The 17,167-nt window shown below is 40.8% G+C and overlaps 1 protein-coding gene and 1 pseudogene across 1 annotated transcript; both read right to left on the bottom strand.

Annotated features, from left to right (window-relative positions):
- Positions 1-454: 454 nt before the first annotated feature.
- Positions 455-3,988, bottom strand: LOC127623063 (retrovirus-related Pol polyprotein from transposon opus). The gene has a single exon (XM_052097262.1). It carries the CDS (start codon positions 3,986-3,988, stop codon positions 455-457), a length of 3,534 nt encoding a protein of 1,177 aa, XP_051953222.1.
- A 5,288-nt stretch (positions 3,989-9,276) lies between these two features.
- On the bottom strand, positions 9,277-15,637 carry LOC127623065 (GPI mannosyltransferase 3-like; annotated as a pseudogene).
- Between the last annotated feature and the right edge of the window lie 1,530 nt (positions 15,638-17,167).

Genomic DNA, 17,167 nt, shown 5'->3' on the forward strand with positions numbered 1-17,167 from the left:
TCTCATCTAATATTCTTTTTTTTCTCACTGGAATCTACGTGCATTAATCACGCGGCCATTTCACTCACGCTTTTTTTTGCGACAACTTCCTCACTCCTAAAGCCCGCGCTAGTCATGACAACAGCTGAGGGCGGAGCTAATCCAAATTAATCGAACTATTCTCTTTTCTAGTTTGTCACATTTACAGGTTATGTTATTCATATTTAATTTCTTTATCATTAAAATAAAAGTAATAAATTACTTATATAAATCTAACTTCTGTCTTTTTTTCTTCCTTCTCTCATAGGTTTGGTGTGCACTCTTGTAACCTGGGTTACACCCTCCCTCTGGAATATATGCACGTCCCGTTGCATCTACACGTGAATTACAGGGGCGACAACTGACTCTTCTAAAGAAGAACTAAAAGCATTTAGACCCTGCAACAAGGACTGGATTACTAGGGTGAGTGGATTCCCTAACTGGGGATATTCAAACTTTTTAGGGGACGTCGCTCTCTCTGTGAGCGTCTGAGGGTAAATGTGTCTTCAGGCTCAGCACTCCTTTCTTCAGCTTTATTGTCAACACAACTCTTTTCGTTTGAGATCAGATTTCTTCTTACACTCCCTAACTCAGAACTACTTGGCACGGTCTCAACCAATTGAGTAGGATAGTCATCCAGAGATCCAGGGGATTGTTCTGGTTCTGGTCTCTGCTCCACTGAGACATCTGATTCAATCTCATCTGCACATATTCCTCCAACAAATTCATCTAATTTTTCCTCCACAGGTTTCCATTCAGGTAAGTTCCGTCTAGTAGGATCAGGGACAGGTAAGTCAAATGCAACTCCTCGAACACAAGGTAAGTGCTCAATGCCTGTAATAATTTGAGTTTCAGAGCCCAATGTTCTCCCAGGTACGTAACAGGGAATTCGCTCATCCTCAGACTCTGAGCATTCAGAAGCGGACTCAGACTCCTTTATCCCTTCATCAGGACAAGCTCTGGTTCTAGGCCTTCGAACTTTCTGCTTTGGTCGTTCTTCGGAATTGCTTGGCTGCAAAAACCCACAGGGCAGCAGTAAGTCTCGATGCAACGTCCGGAGAGGACCCTCTTTTCTCTCTGGTTGGACAGTATATACTGGCAGATCTCGAATCTTTCTGACAACCACATGAACATCTTGTTCCCATTTATCAGCCAGTTTATGCTTCCCTCTCAATCGCACATTCCGTACCAGAACTCTGTCACCTTCTTCCAATGTCGAAGCAATCACATGCTTATCAAATCTTCTTTTGTTTCGCTCGGCTACCTTCCTTGCATTTTTAGTAGCCACCTCGTAACTCTCTCGCAACCGACTCTTAAGATCTCGCACGTATTGAGAGTGAGACTTGATGGGAGTATCTGCTGGCAATCCGAAAGCCAGATCTACAGGTAAGCGGGGTTGTCGTCCGAACATGAGTTCATAAGGAGTAAACCCAGTGGTGTCATTGCGGGTGCAATTATAGGCATGCACTAAAGGCTTTACGAACTCCTTCCACCGAGATTTCTTTTCATTTTCCAGTGTCCCCAGCATCTGGAGGAGTGTACGATTAAATCGTTCCACTGGATTGCCCCTTGGGTGGTATGGGGTAGTTCTCACCTTGTGAATTCCTGCGATCTTACACAACTCCTTTATTGTGTGGGACTCAAAGTCTGCCCCTTGGTCACTATGCAGTTTCTCTGGAAACCCATAGTGTACCAAGAAATTATCCCACAGGCTCTTAGCAACGGTTTGGGCAGTTTGGTTTCGAGTTGGTATTGCAACGGCATACTTAGTAAAGTGGTCCGTGATAACCAGTATGTTTTTGGTGTTGCTCTGGTCTGGTTCCAGGGACAGAAAATCTATGCATACCAGCTCTAAGGGCCTGCTAGTTTGGATGTTTACCAAAGGAGCTGCTCTTTCCGGAGGTGTTTTTCTGCGGACACAACGCTCACAAGTTTTTATCCTTTCCTCCACTGCCTGTGACATTTTCGGCCAGAAGAACCTTGGCCTGACGAGATCCAGGGTCCTGTTAATACCCATATGACCCATGTCATCGTGGAGGCTCCGTAACACCATGTCTCTCAATGTAGTGGGCAGTGCCAACTGATAGCAAGAGGCTCCACACTCCTGTCTCCTCCTATACAGCACCCCACTTCTCAGCTCGAGGCGGTTCCACTCTTTTAACCACAAACCCATGGTAGGGGGTTGATCTCTCAGGTTACGAGGTTTCACTCCACTCTCCAATCCTCTAATAACAATCCTCATTTCCGGATCTTTTCTCTGTAGTTCTGCCAAGGAAGTTTCTGAGAGATGAGGAAGATCTGGGAGACCATGTTCATCTTCATACTGGAATTCATTTGGCAGAGCGTCCTCATGTTGAGCAATGGTTTCAACCAAGGCAAGTGAGAAGTGAGAGGAACTAGGATTATTAGATGATCCAATCACCTGATGCCTTTCACAAATCGCCCTTATCGTGTCTGCCATGAAAACAGATGATTCAACTCCCGGCCTCATGAAATGATTCAATGTGAACTGTCTTATCCTTTCTCTCTCCTTCTGAGAAATCAGGTCATCCAGAGGTTCACCATGCTGTCGTCGGGATAGACCATCAGCATCCTGATTTTGGCTACCTGCTCTGTACTGCAGCTTAAAGTTGTAAGTTGACAAGCTGGACAGCCAGCGGTAACTGGTGGCATCGAGCTTCGCTGAGGTTAGAATATACGTCAAGGGGTTGCTATCAGTTACCACAGTGAACTCTACACCATAGAGGTAGTCGCTAAATTTGGAGGTGACAGCCCATTTTAGTGCCAGAAACTCTAGTTTGTGCGCAGGGTACCTGCTTTCACCCTTGGTCAATCCTCTGCTGGCAAAAGCTATGACCCGCATCTGCCCTTCCTGCTCCTGATATAAAGCTGCACCGAGCCCGGTGGTACTGGCATCGGTATGAAGCACGTAGGGAAGCTTGGGGTTAGCAAAGCCCAACACAGGTGCAGACGTGAGTTTGCCGATTATGGAGTCAAAAGCACTCTGACAATCTTGAGTCCATCGATCACCGAACTCTTCCTTGGGATTGAAATAGCTTCCTTCCTTCGGTTTCTTAATACCGCTCTTTCTAAGTGGAGGATATCCCGCTGTAAGGTCGGTGAGAGGCTTAATGATCTTGGAGTACTCTCGCACAAATCTCCGATAGTATCCAGCAAAACCTAGAAAAGACCTCAACTCCTTCAGGTTTGTTGGCTTCGGCCATGTCTTCAAGGCTTCGACTTTTGCTGGATCCGTCTCTACTCCATCTCGTGAGACTATATGACCCAGATACCTCACTGACGTCTGGAAGAACCGACATTTCTCGGGTGACAATTTCAAACCATACTCCTTCAGTCGGTTTAGAACTTGCAACAACCGGGACTCATGCTCTTCAAGAGTTTTCGAAAAGACTATGAGGTCGTCGATGAAAACCAGCACTTGCTTTCTGTTCAGGTCTCCCATGCACCGCTCCATCAACCTCTGAAACGTGCTTGGTGCGTTGGTAATTCCCTGCGGCATCCGGTTAAATTCCCAGAATCCCAGCGGGCAGACAAAGGCGGTTTTACACTTATCAGTCTCTTCCATTCCGATTTGGTAGAACCCGGATTTCAAGTCGAGCACCGAGAACCAATTCGAGCCGGTAAGTGTTGAAAAGACCTCCTCCAGATTTGGTAAGGCATATGCATCCTTAATCGTCTGTGAGTTAAGTTTTCGAAAGTCAATACATAGCCTTACTGTACCATCCTTCTTGCGGACTACCACTATGGGTGACGCAAATGGAGACTCAGACTCGCGGATAACCCCGGCCTCTAATAGTTCTTGGAGGTGCTTTCTCACAGCGTCAACATCTTGGGGATGTATGGGTCGAGCTCTATGCTTGAACGGTGTGTTGTCATTCAACTTTATCTGATGTTTGACCTTTTCAGTGCTGCCGTAATCAAGGTCGTGCAGAGAGAAGACCTCAGGCATGGAGTTCAACAACTTTGAGATCCTCTCTTTCCAGCTCGTGGGCAAGGGAGAATCGCCAAATTCGAAGGTAAGGTTAGCACAGTTGGGCTGACGGTTCCTCAGCTGTGAATTCTGAACTCTGGTGCTGCTGGTCTATGATCTTCTGAACTGCATGAATCTCTGCCAGCACAACTTTAGGAGGGACTTTTATGTCGGTTCGCGTTCCATTTCTCAGCAGAACTGACAATTTGGAGAGACGTTCTGAGGTAAGGTGTGCAAACAGTTTGCAATCTGTAGACCGCTTGGTAAAGGAATAGATGGAGGCTCGAGAGTCACCCACTTTTCTGTGTGAGGACCATATAGGTGGACAAAGCCATCAAAAACCACTGTGCTTCCTGCAGGCACAACTTCAGGGAGCTTCCCTCAACTTCACATAACCCAGAGTCTTACTACTGGCTTGTCTCCATCTAGCCTCCAAAACTTTGAGTACGGCTTGGTAACCATGGAAACTTGACTGAAAGCTAGCTACATTCTCTTTAGCACACTTGCTGTAAAGCACATCTAAGGAATTGGTCCCAACTAGAATCTGGGAAAGACTTGTTAAATCTGGAACCACCAGGGCCAGAGTGGGAACCTCAACTTCAGTACCAGTGAGCACTTTGGGGAATTTCAGTGTTAGCTCAATGTACCCCAGATATGGCACAGCCTGTCCGTTAGCTCCTTCTACCTCCAGCAAGTCTTCCAACGGCTTCAGTGGGTAGTCTGGCAAATTGGCTTCATAAATCGACTGCGGAATTGTGGTCACCTGTGACCCTGTGTCCAACAGGCAATCTACTTCCCTTCCTTCAATGGTGACCTTAGCTGTGCATTTTATTCCCACTAGCCCCTTTGGCAAGCGTTTCAATGGTGGTGCTTCACGGCTGCTCGTATCAAATATCAATTTGTAACATTCAGGGCGACAGTCTGAACATCTGGCCTCCATATGCCCCGCTACAGAGACCTTCTTCAGTTTAAAGGCTGGGCGGGCCTTCCATGCAGAGAGTCCCATTGCCTTTGTCGCTCTCTTAAATCAAGTCGCTTCTCTTCGACTTTGGCAGGATTTGGAGCGTTCTCGCAAGTGATAGCCAGGTGCCCATCCTCTCCGCACCGGAAACAGTACCAGGGTCGTGGTCTGTTAACTCTCAGCTGACCCATCCTGGGATTTCTATCCGTTTCCGTGTCAAGCGGTCTCCGACTGTTAGGAGTTTGAGGCATCTTACGAGTGGCACTTTGCGTTTGTAGCTCTGCGATCTGACGCTGCAGCCTTGCAACTTCCAACTCTTCTGCACTGTTTTGTTTCAGTCCCTGGGTGACCGATGCTTTTACTGCAGCTACTTGGGTGCATAATTCTCCCACCATCTTCTTTAAAGCGGTCAACTCAGCCTTTTCGGAGTGACTCTTTGGATTTCCCCCGATCAGGAGACTGCTTTAAGGCAGTGACTTGGGCTTGGATTTCTGCAACTTGTTTCTTTAGAAGGCTAGTTTCCGAGCCATCGGAGTTGGGCGCATCACATGAACAGGCTGATACTCGGTTGGAGACTGCTCGTGACTTTGGGTAGGCATTAGGGGGGTTTTGTCATCCCAAGATGCTTCCTCATCCGTTCCTCCTTAGAGGCGTGTTTGTCTTCCTGGGTTCGAATAAGCACTGCTAATTCGGCAAAAGTGGGTGGTTGGGCTTCTCGTTTGTCAAGCTGAAGATCGGCAATGAGACGATTGTCCCAACACCCTCTGCAGAATTGTTTCAGAAGGTAACGGTCATGTTCATTTTCTGCTATGCCACCCCGCCTGATTGCAGCACTCAGAATAACTTGCAAACGATGTAAGTAGTCTGACGGTTTCTCACTCTGATTTTGCAGAGTGCCCATGAGTTTGGCCAACAACTCGTCTCCGTCCTCAACAGAACCATAAACGGACTCTAAAACCTTAAGATACACAGCAGGTAAGGCTGGAGGACGCACATGTTTTACAACGTCGGCAGCTGGAGGTAAGAGACTGTCGAGGATTTTTCGCGTTCTGTGCAAGTCAGAAATTGAAGGGTCATTTAACAAGAAATCGACACTCGCACGCCAGGTGTCGAAATCTGGTTCGTTGGGAGGGCGAGGAGACCTCCCTGAGAAGACTCTCAGACGGATCGAGGTTTGCTGTGACAGAGTAGCTTCACTTGTTTTTACTATGTGTTCAACCACCATTCTCTGAACACTGGGTGGGTCCACAATACTGGTGGGGAACACAGGGCAGGTTGTCACGGTGATATCTTCAGTGGTAGTTTCTGGAGAAGGGGGAGAAACAAACATTGTTCTGTTCTTGGTTGGGTTTTTAGGTTCGGAGCTTTGAGTTTGTGTCACTTTTAAATTAGTCAGGGGGCTACTTATTGACGATGGGGTGGTGGCCTCTGCACTCTGTAAGTCACTGCTAGAACCCTGACAGCTCAGCTTGCTGAGATTCTGCTGGAGCTTCATTTTCAGAATGGGTCTCTCTGAGTTTCTCCAATTCCTCTTGAAGCACACTTTGGAAGGACATTCCACTTTCTTTAGCAATGGCCTTCAATTCCTCAAGATACCCTTCAGTGGCAGTGCAGATAGAAGGTTGAGTGTAGACAGTGGCTAAGGCACGCACTCGGAAAGTAACGCCTGGGTCAGAGAGACTCCCCAAAGTCAAGGGTAGGAAGGAGAGCAAATTTTGGATTGCTGAGTCGTGATTATACTCTATGATGGCATTTCGGTGAAACTCTGAAGCTGGGTCATCAATGATAATATTACGGCTAATTGAACCAAATCTTTCTAGGTACATTTCTAGCTCATTGTCTGTTTCAGTTAACGTAAGGCCTCCGACTATGAGGGCGTTTGCTACTTTAACGTTTTCCGCTTCACAATATCCATTGTGACAGTTGAAATTTTCGATAAGTTGTTCCTCTTGTTCTAGTAATTTCCCTTCTCTGTCTCTTTAACAGTTACCCTTGCTGCAAGAACTGGCTCCTGGCTGGGCTCGCCAACTTCTATGTAACACGCGCACACTGCGGCCTTAGCATAAAATGAACTTTCTATATCTCGGACCAGATTCAGAAGACTACGTTCTATAGCCAGTATTGCAGCAAGACAAGGGAAAGGAACACATGAGACAGATGTAGATGAAAAAGGTAAGTATTTCTTTTCTTTTTTTACTTTGAAATAATTTGTTTAGATTTAGGAAATAAGACAAAACAACAAGGAAAACAACAAAATAAAATAACACAGTTTCAATATATTTTACAAATCCCTTCTTGAATTAATTCCTTGAAATCGGTTTCACTCAAAACCCAAATAAATCTGACTCAATGGCTCTGTTCAACCTTCTCAGAAGAATTTCAAAAACAAATGGAAAAAAAAATAAACAACAATCAAGACAAATAAATGTCAACACAATACTCAATGGCACACTAATTCAAAAATTAGTATCCGAATTAACTACAATGAATTAAACTCATTTCAATGTTCAGTTTACTCGTTCAGTGTCCTTTATGAACTGCAATGCAGATCCAAAGTGAACGAATAAGATGGAAAAATCCCGTCTCATTCACTGAATGCAAAGATGTCCTTGAGTGAAAACAAAACACAAAATCGTGTACACGTATGGTCCTACCACCTCGATGAATGTGTAATAAGTGTCCAAGTTCAGAAAACCAGGGTTGGCTCGCCAGTTTCCACCAATGTCGAGCTGACCTCGTTGACGGCAGAAACAATTTCAGTTCAAACTCCTCGTTTGATTCCAAAAGACATCACAGACAGGAGCTCAACATAAAGAGAGGGAAAAGAAAGAAAACAAACAAAAAAAAACCCAACCTTGCAAAGACAAGGCAGAAAAATACAATTAATCACAATTTATTCCCTTTTACACACATTAACATTTCAATTCGACTAATTCTCATCAACAAGTCCTTTAAAAGGAATATATATACACATATTAATGCTTATGACTTCTCTTAATCCTTAATAAATCCCACAAATATGAAATAAAGTAGATAAAATTACGTCTGAAAATGACGTGCACTTGGTTAGCTTATAACTCGCACTGTATGGCTAGCAAAACCTCCACGTGAGCTACAATACACTCATTACGCCAATGAAATGAAAAACCATACATAACCACTTTTAGCAGTAGATTAATTCTCAATTTATCACTTTAAATCACATTTCTTAACATATTTCTCAAAAAACTACAACACAGTATCACTTAAACCCATAAAACACTGAACAATGTATACTATAGCTGATTAATAACTCACTCACCAAGAACGGGTGCTAATCAATCAGAAATAATCCCAGACAAACTAGGAAAATTAGGCTGGACACGGTCCTCTGACGAATCCGTAGGATTTCTCATCTAATATTCTTTTTTTCTCACTGGAATCTACGTGCATTAATCACGCGGCCATTTCACTCACGCTTTTTTTGCGACAACTTCCTCACTCCTAAAGCCCGCGCTAGTCATGACAACAGCTGAGGGCGGAGCTAATCCAAATTAATCGAACTATTCTCTTTTCTAGTTTGTCACATTTACAGGTTATGTTATTCATATTTAATTTCTTTATCATTAAAATAAAAGTAATAAATTACTTATATAAATCTAACTTCTGTCTTTTTTTCTTCCTTCTCTCATAGGTTTGGTGTGCACTCTTGTAACCTGGGTTACAAAGGCAGGGAATTGACGAGGAGGAGGGACAAATTGCCAGTGTAATTGATTTTGAAATTGAGCATTGTTTGTTGATTAGCTGAATACTTTTGTGGATTACCTGTTGTGTTTGATTGTACATGTTGAGGAGAAAAAAGTGAGAAATGATGACATTGTTTGCATACCTTTTGAAGAACTAGAAAAGTGTATATTATTTTATGTTTAAAAACAGTAAATTGTTACATTATTTATACCACCAGAGAAAAAGCTTTGTGTGGGCGTTTTTTTTTTTATATCTCCCCTTTTCAGGGCGCAAGTAAGCAAAATTTAGCAGTCTCAGTCACAGTCCTGTCAGACCCATGTCACTATCAAGCTTACCAGTCTTTTTGTCACGCAGAATCATTAAGATGCAGAAAAGAAAGAGGCAGGAGAAGATTGACACCTTTTTCAAGAGAAATCTTGTAAGTGAAAGTTAAAAAATGTTGACATTAAACAACAGTAGCCTATTATCATTAGATATTGTTTGCATTTATTTCATGATATTACTTTTCAATATTCACTGAGGTTTGCTAGTGCCACGGCTGTAACTGTTTGACCCTATTCCTTTACCACTGCACCCTTGTTTAGGAGAGGAAGTTGCTGGAGGCATCAGTTTCTGAGAGAGCACAGGAAAATTCACAGGTGAAATGAATGTTACCGTTTGTGAAAGAGGTCTATGAAGGAAGAGAGGCCATGTGTGTGTGTTTTAGGCATGTGCCAGTAAATTGATTGAGCTTTTATCACAGTATACGGTATTATCACAATATTTTAATTCCACAAGAGAAACGGATGGATTGGGGGGTGTAAAAAACAACAACTTGCATCACAATAGGTGTAATTGTGATTGTCAAAACATTTGGTAACTAAACAGAATTTTATTAAGTTTAGTGACAACATGTTACAATGTTTACATGGTACAATGACTGGTAGGCTACTGTTTGTATTATTGCTTAGCACAATTTTCATGATTTCAGTTCAATTCTTGATTTGATTTCAATCTTGATTCAATATTGACTTATTTGGATAAATATTAGGTAGGCTACAGTAGATAGCCTACATGTTAATTTTTCTCAAGAAAAAATATATCTCACATAATGCTGTAATCATACAGAGAGCCCTATCAGCTGGTATTATTAAAGGTTGAAAATAACAAATTAAATATAATGTGGTTTTCATTATAATAACAATTATGTAATGACACAAGTAAAAATATAATAAATATGTAATATAGTGCACATAGCCTATTTAGCGTTCATCGTTTATAAACAAACCACATCCATCCCCCGCACTTTTGAAAAGCTTGCTACGCCCCTGTCTTGCCCAAGGACACTTGGGCATGTGGAGTTGTGTGGGCCGGGAATCGAACCACCAACCCTGCGATTGGCAGCTGACCCGCTCTACCAACTGAGCCACAGCCACCCCTTACACACACACACACACACACACACACACACACACACACACACACACACACACACACACACACACACACACACACACACACACACACACACACACACACACACACACACACACACACACACACACACACACACACACACACACACACACACACACACACACACACACACACACACACACACACACACACACACACACACACACACACACACACACACACACACACACACACACACACACACACACACACACTGTGTTTCCATGTTTTATGGGGACTTTCCATAGACATAATGGTTTTTATACTGTACAAACTTTATATTCTATCCCCTAAACCTAACCCTACCCCTAAACCTAACCCTCACAGAAAACTTTCTGCATTTTTACATTTTCAAAAAACATAATTTAGTATGATTTATAAGCTGTTTTCCTCATGGGGACCGACAAAATGTCCCCACAAGGTCAAAAATTTCGGGTTTTACTATCCTTATGGGGACATTTGGTCCCCACAAAGTAATAAATACACGCTCTCACACACACACACACACACACACACACACACGTATATATGTGTTAATAGTGTCTTTTTCACTTTATTGAAGTAAAGTGCCATCCAGTTTGGCCAGAACAGGGGGAGAACCTTCAAGTGGATGCTTGATTATGACCTTGGTTACTCCCTCATGATCCTAGCCAGTCATCAAAGGGAGTGTGAAGTTGGCAGACTGGACAGAGGTGTCCTCGTGTTCAACAAAGATGCCTTTGCATTCCCTGATGTTGCAGAGGCCATCAGATTGCGCTGGCAGAGAGAGGGCACCTTACCTGGCTGTGAGGGTGACTGCATGGTGGGCTTTTGTGTTTTGAACGTATTGTTTCGAAAAAAATAATTCTCATCCGAGAACTGAGCCAAAGCTATTGAGGAAAAACTGTTAAAAATTCTCATTGAAAGAAAAAGCCCAATGTACACATTTTGTTAACTTTTGAATGCAAATCTGGAAATGTCGCAGTAAAGAAGAAGATATTTGAGGTAATGTAAAGATTGCATTTTACCATAATCAAGGGCATAGGTTTGGGGGGGTTGCAACGTGAAGTATCTACATGTTTCCATTGATCATAGTATAAATATTGTGGGGGTTGTACTTACTTGTTTTGATTATACGCCCCTGACCATAATTATGCATTAAAAGTATAATATTATGCATGATCTGAGTTTCCACGCCCACTGCATCACTATCAAAAGTATATGCATGCGCTGACAACCTCTGAAAATTACTGACATGTTACTCTGGAGCAGGTTATGTTCAGAGAGCATGTTGCCATGGCTACACACCAGCTCTAATATACTCTGAAAGTTACCTCAGTTTTTGGGTTAGCTCTTACTCTGAGTAGAAAATTAAAGAGACAAGAAAAAATATCAAAAAATGCAAAGGCAGCACTAAGAAAAATAAAGAAGGAAAATGCAGCTCTCAAGAAAACAATTAAAATGAGGGACAAAAATTTAAAACAAATTTGATCAAAAGACCAAATTATGGCATTAGGAAGACGAACCACAAAAGGGATGAAATGGACCAATGACACAATTAAGAAGGCATTAAAAATTCGCTTTGCAGCCGGTCCAACTGGTTACAAGACCCTACAGGAATTGCAGATTCCCTTGCCAGCAATCAGAACCCTGCAAAGAGTTTTTTGTTGTTGTTGACATAAATCCAAAATTCAGCTGAGCTGAAATATAGACAGGTAACTGTTAATAGTCAATTGAATCACAATGCCTAAAAACACTCCACCCATATGTTTTGCAAACTCAATTCACACTAAATTTATATCAATAGGGTGCACTTTATTATTAAGGAATTGTATTATTTAATACGTGTAATAGGGAACAAACTTGATATCCTCATTTTTACCACTTCCACCCACCGCTGTCACACGTGGTCAAACGTTATATTGAACTAATATGCAACTTACCTCACCCTGCAAAACATATATGTTTAGACTCCGTTTCTCTAATTCCAAAAACGATGGATGAAACTGAATCAAGAGAACAGATTTTACAATTAATAGGGTGTTTGTTACTAACTTTATCCAGCTCCAATCCTTGCCTAATCTGTTAGTTATCCGATAACATCCCTTATCTCCTAATTTAATGAGTAATACTCAACTATAAGGTTTTAATTTACAAGTTATTTTTATTTAGATGTACTGATAATATACAGAATAAGATAATATTATTCTTTAAACGTCTCACCTTTTAAAAGTGCGTCGCAAACGGTTTGTCTCTACGGCGCGGCATGTGTTTGCTGCTACATCCGGGAACTATTGAGAGGCTCCACGAGCCGCCATTGCTGTAAAAAAAACGTTCCATTGGAGTCAATGGAGTTGTCGTAACTCTCTCTTTCTATGGCTCTGTTGTACAGCGGTGTGGAGTGGCAGGGCACGAGGAACAGAATGTCAGGTTCCGGTGCATTCTGAGACTCACTGATGTCACACAGTTGATGCAGGTGACTCATGACGTTCAGAGCTCCGCACTGGTGAATTAAACCTGTATATAATGCTGGAATTATATTCAACAGTAGCAGGGCATAAGCAACAGATTTCCTCCATTTTTGGAGCTTCGCTATAGACAAACCTGTCCATAAAAGATTGTAAGGTCTTTCAGAACAGTGCAGTTTCCAATCGACACAAAAAGCTAAAGTATTAAAGAGGGCTAAATACTCACTGCAAAATATCACACAGAATGGCAACACTGGATAAATAAAATGGAACTCCTTGTGTGGGAACTAACTGTAAAACACATTCCATAAGCTACTCTTAAACAAAGGCTGAGATAAGTTAAATATTTATTTTAAACTAGTTCTCTGAAGAAAATGTGAGTGATGCTTGCCTGTGCAAAAGAACATTTCCAGGTCTGTTTGATTTTCACCTGTTAATAGCTGTAGTCCATAAGATGGTTATAAGCAGGATTCTGTGTTTTTTGGTGGCCAGTTTGCATCCATACAAGAAGAGAGGGAGGTGAGGTCCAATCACAACTACAAAAACCTGAGTAAAGTTCCAGTGCTATGGGTGAGTTCCATAGAACTCTGCCACACTGTGGGGCACATTAAAACTTCAGGAAGTTCCACTGTGGTCAAAACTGTTTCCTTGGTATTGGTCGGCTACAGCAGTACCAGTTGAACGAGGAGCACAGCAGACAGACATGCTATCAAATTGCAGCAGAATGAATTGAAACCACAATTTATATATATATACACACACACACACACACACACACACACACACACACACACACACTGGAATAACGTTTGGAATAATGTACAGATTTTGCAGTTTAGGAAGGAAATTGGTACTTAAATTCACCAAAGTGGTATTCAGCTGATCACAAAGTATAGTCAGGACATTCCTGATGTAAAAACAGCACCATCACACCATCACTAATTGAGAAAGTCATTTTTGATCAAGTCTAGACAGGCCCCATTTCTACCAGCCATCACTCCCAACACCTTATCCTTGAGTAATCATGCTAAATTGCTAATTTGGTACTAGAACATCACTTGCCATTATATCAAACACAGTTGAAAGCTATATGGATCATTAAATTAAGCTTAACATTGTCTTTGTGTTTGTTTTTGAGTTGTCACAGTATGCAATAGGCTGGCATGTCGTAAGGTCAATATTAGGTTAAAAAAAATGGCTAAAAAGCTTTCTCTAGAAACTTGTCAGTCAATCGTTGTTTTGAGGAATGAAGGCAAAAAACTGAAGATTTCATACAAAGGTGTACACAACAGTCTACAAAGGACAACTGGCTCTAACAAGGACAGAAAGAGATGTGGAAGGCCAGATGTACAACTAAACAAGAGGATAAGTACATCAGAGTCTCAAATGTCCTCAGCTGACAGCTTCATTGAATTCTACCTGCTCAACACCAGTTTCATGTACCACAGTAAAGAGAATGCTAATTGCAAAGAAAAAAACACTTTTGAAACAGGAAAACAAAAAGAAAAGGTTGGAGTGGGCAAATAAACACACATTGGACAACAGATAATGGAAAAGAGTGTTATGGATCTTAACCCCATTGAGATTTTGTGGGATCAGTTAGACTGTAAGGTGCATGAGAAGTGCCCGACAAGACAGTCACATCTATGGCAAGTGCTACAGGAAGTGTGGGGTGAAATGTCACCTGAGTATCTGGACAAACTGACATCTAGAATGCTAAGGATCTGCAAAGCTGTCATTGCTGCACGTGGAGGATTTTTTGATGAGGATTCTTTAAAGTAGTTTAAGCAGTTCTGATTTTTTTTCCTTCAAAATAAACATTTATACATTGTGATCAGTTGAATGTCCCTTTGGTGAATAAAAGTACCAATGTCTTTCCATAAGAGCAAAATCTGTACATTATTCCAAACTTTTGGCCGCCAGTGTATCTATCTATCTATCTATATATATATATATATTGCAGATTCAAATTTATAACAATTTATAAAGGAAAGTGCATCTCTGGTCAGCCTATTTTTCACCATTTTGCCTTGTTCTTTTTAAATGGTCTGATGCAATGTGACAAAATGCAAGGACAATAGAACAAGCAAAATGCTTTTTAAATCTGTCACAGATGGAGTATATAATGTCACACAGCAGGACATTTTAATTACTCAAAGGTATTTCATTTTTAATAATATCTGGGTATCAAACAGAAAGACACATGCCAACAGAATTGTGCGGACATCAACATCTTATTGTCCATTTTGCCACATCTGGAGTTTCCCACTGCAGGATGAGACAGTACAGCTTCACATCAGCATACGCAGCTAGCAGAGCTGGGAAAATGTGAGGCACTAAAACCTGCAGGAAAAGAATGCATCCAACTATTCAACAATTTTGGCATTATGTTGGGTCAGCATTTGATGTTCTATGCACAATGTAAAATCTGGGTCCTGAAGCAAAATTAGTTCAGAACTACTGCAGCGATTTAGCGATGAACAGTGTCATAATTCACAAAGCTGCTCTGGACCAGGAGACAGTTGACCAGGCGGAATACAACAGTGAAAACTGTGACTCCAAGGAATTCGGCAGAAATGACAGTGATCAGAATTCAGTGATTTAATAAAGTGCATTTCTGGTGGTTGCAAAATCTCACAGTTAGCATGCTCATATGTCAGAATATTGTCATGCAACCCAAATTTACTTTAAATACTAATTATATATACTAATATAGCCTTTTCCTATATGAAAATTAGCCCTTGATCACCACTTAGGCCTATTTTATTTTTTAACTCTACCATTGTATTACCATGGTACATGTCCTAAAATGTTAATCTACTTTTTGTGATCGTTATGCAAGGGCAACTAAAGAAAACCCGCATTTTTCTTCTCATACGTCTACAGTATCCGATAAATAATAACGAGCCTTCTGTGTTCACCGTGTTTTTGAGCACTGCTGTCATGTGTGCTGTACAGAACAGAACTCCTCTTTCTCAGCCTCACAGTGTCAGACGGAGAAGATATTTCCTGTTTGAAGCGTGCGTGAATCTTTTCCATTTCCACACGAAGCTCAAAACAGTTTCGATGCTTTCCATCTTAACACAAAACATGTTCTTCAACCAACGTGGAGACATTTACTTCCGTGTTTGCGTCGTGATGTCACAGACACGCCTGAATATTTAATGAGGATTTATGTTCTTTATTTGTATTTTTTATATAACTTGAATTGATTCAAGTTATTTTATTTAACGGAAATTAAATAATAAAAATAAACAAACGAGAAAGTTTCTGTGAGGGTATATGCATCCCTACATTCAACAATGATAAACCATGGTTCACAGGAAAACTCAGACAGCTTCATCAAACAAATATAAATTATCATTAAATATTTGCAGTTTTCGTTTTTAATACTTAGACTTGTTACAAAATCGTTTTGTTATATTAAAGGTATAATTCACCCATCATTTACTCACCCTCATACCATCCCAGATGTGTATCACTTTATTTCTTCTGCAGAACACAAATTAAGATTTTAAGAAAAATATTTCAGCACTGTTGGTCCATAGCAAGTGCCAAAATTTGGAAGCTCCAATAATCATATAAAGGCTGCATAAAAGTAATCCATACGACTCCAGTGGTTAAATCCATATTTTCTGAAGCAATATGATCGGTGTGGGTGAGAAACAGATCAATATTTAATACCATGATTTTTGATAGAAATTCTTCTTCTTGCCTAGTAGGGGGTAATATGCATGAAGAATGTGAATCACCAAAAGAAGAAAGTGAAAGTGGAGGCTGACTGAGCATCGAGGACATTTTACAGAAAAATTTGACTTAAATATGTATACATTTCTCACCCACACCTATCATATAGCTTCTGGAGAAACTGATTTACCAATGGAGTCGTATGGATTACATTTATGCTGACTTGTGCAATTTTTGGGGCATCAAAATTTTGGCACCCATTCACTTGCATTGTGAGGACCTACAGAGCTGAGATATTCTTCCAAAAATTCATTTTTGGGTGAACTATCCCTTTAACATCTCCATTTGTTGCATCGCAAACATGCCATCTACTGGCCATGAGTAGCCCACATTCGGTTATGTGTATAATAATTAAAAAAAAAGAGAGAAAAAAATAAAAGGATACATATCTCCACATTTGTAAGTCCTTCTTGTTTGTTTTTGCCGTGTTATATGGCAGCCTAGCTATACACTATATGTAGACCTATGTGTAATCTGGTCTGGATAGGGAATAGATTAATTTAAAGAACATTACACCAAGTTGTCCCCTGCCAAGACATTTACTCATCTGTGTTAACTGAAATAGAAATAAAAATGGAAACTAAAATATAATGACAGACTAAAATAAAAATGAAAACGAAAATCTATTGAAAAACTAAAACTATAAAACACAGTTGGTAAAATAACTGAAACTAAACTAAATAATACTTTGAAACCTAAAACTAAATACAAATTAAAACTAAACTAAAACCCCAAATTATAACTGATTTATGTTTTTTATTATATTCAAAAATTATATATTTGTATTTTCTTGATACTTTGGTATTTTTATTACTTTCTGTA

This window comes from Xyrauchen texanus, chromosome 29, assembly GCF_025860055.1.
Source record: "Xyrauchen texanus isolate HMW12.3.18 chromosome 29, RBS_HiC_50CHRs, whole genome shotgun sequence".
NCBI classification, from domain to species: Eukaryota; Metazoa; Chordata; class Actinopteri; order Cypriniformes; family Catostomidae; genus Xyrauchen; species Xyrauchen texanus.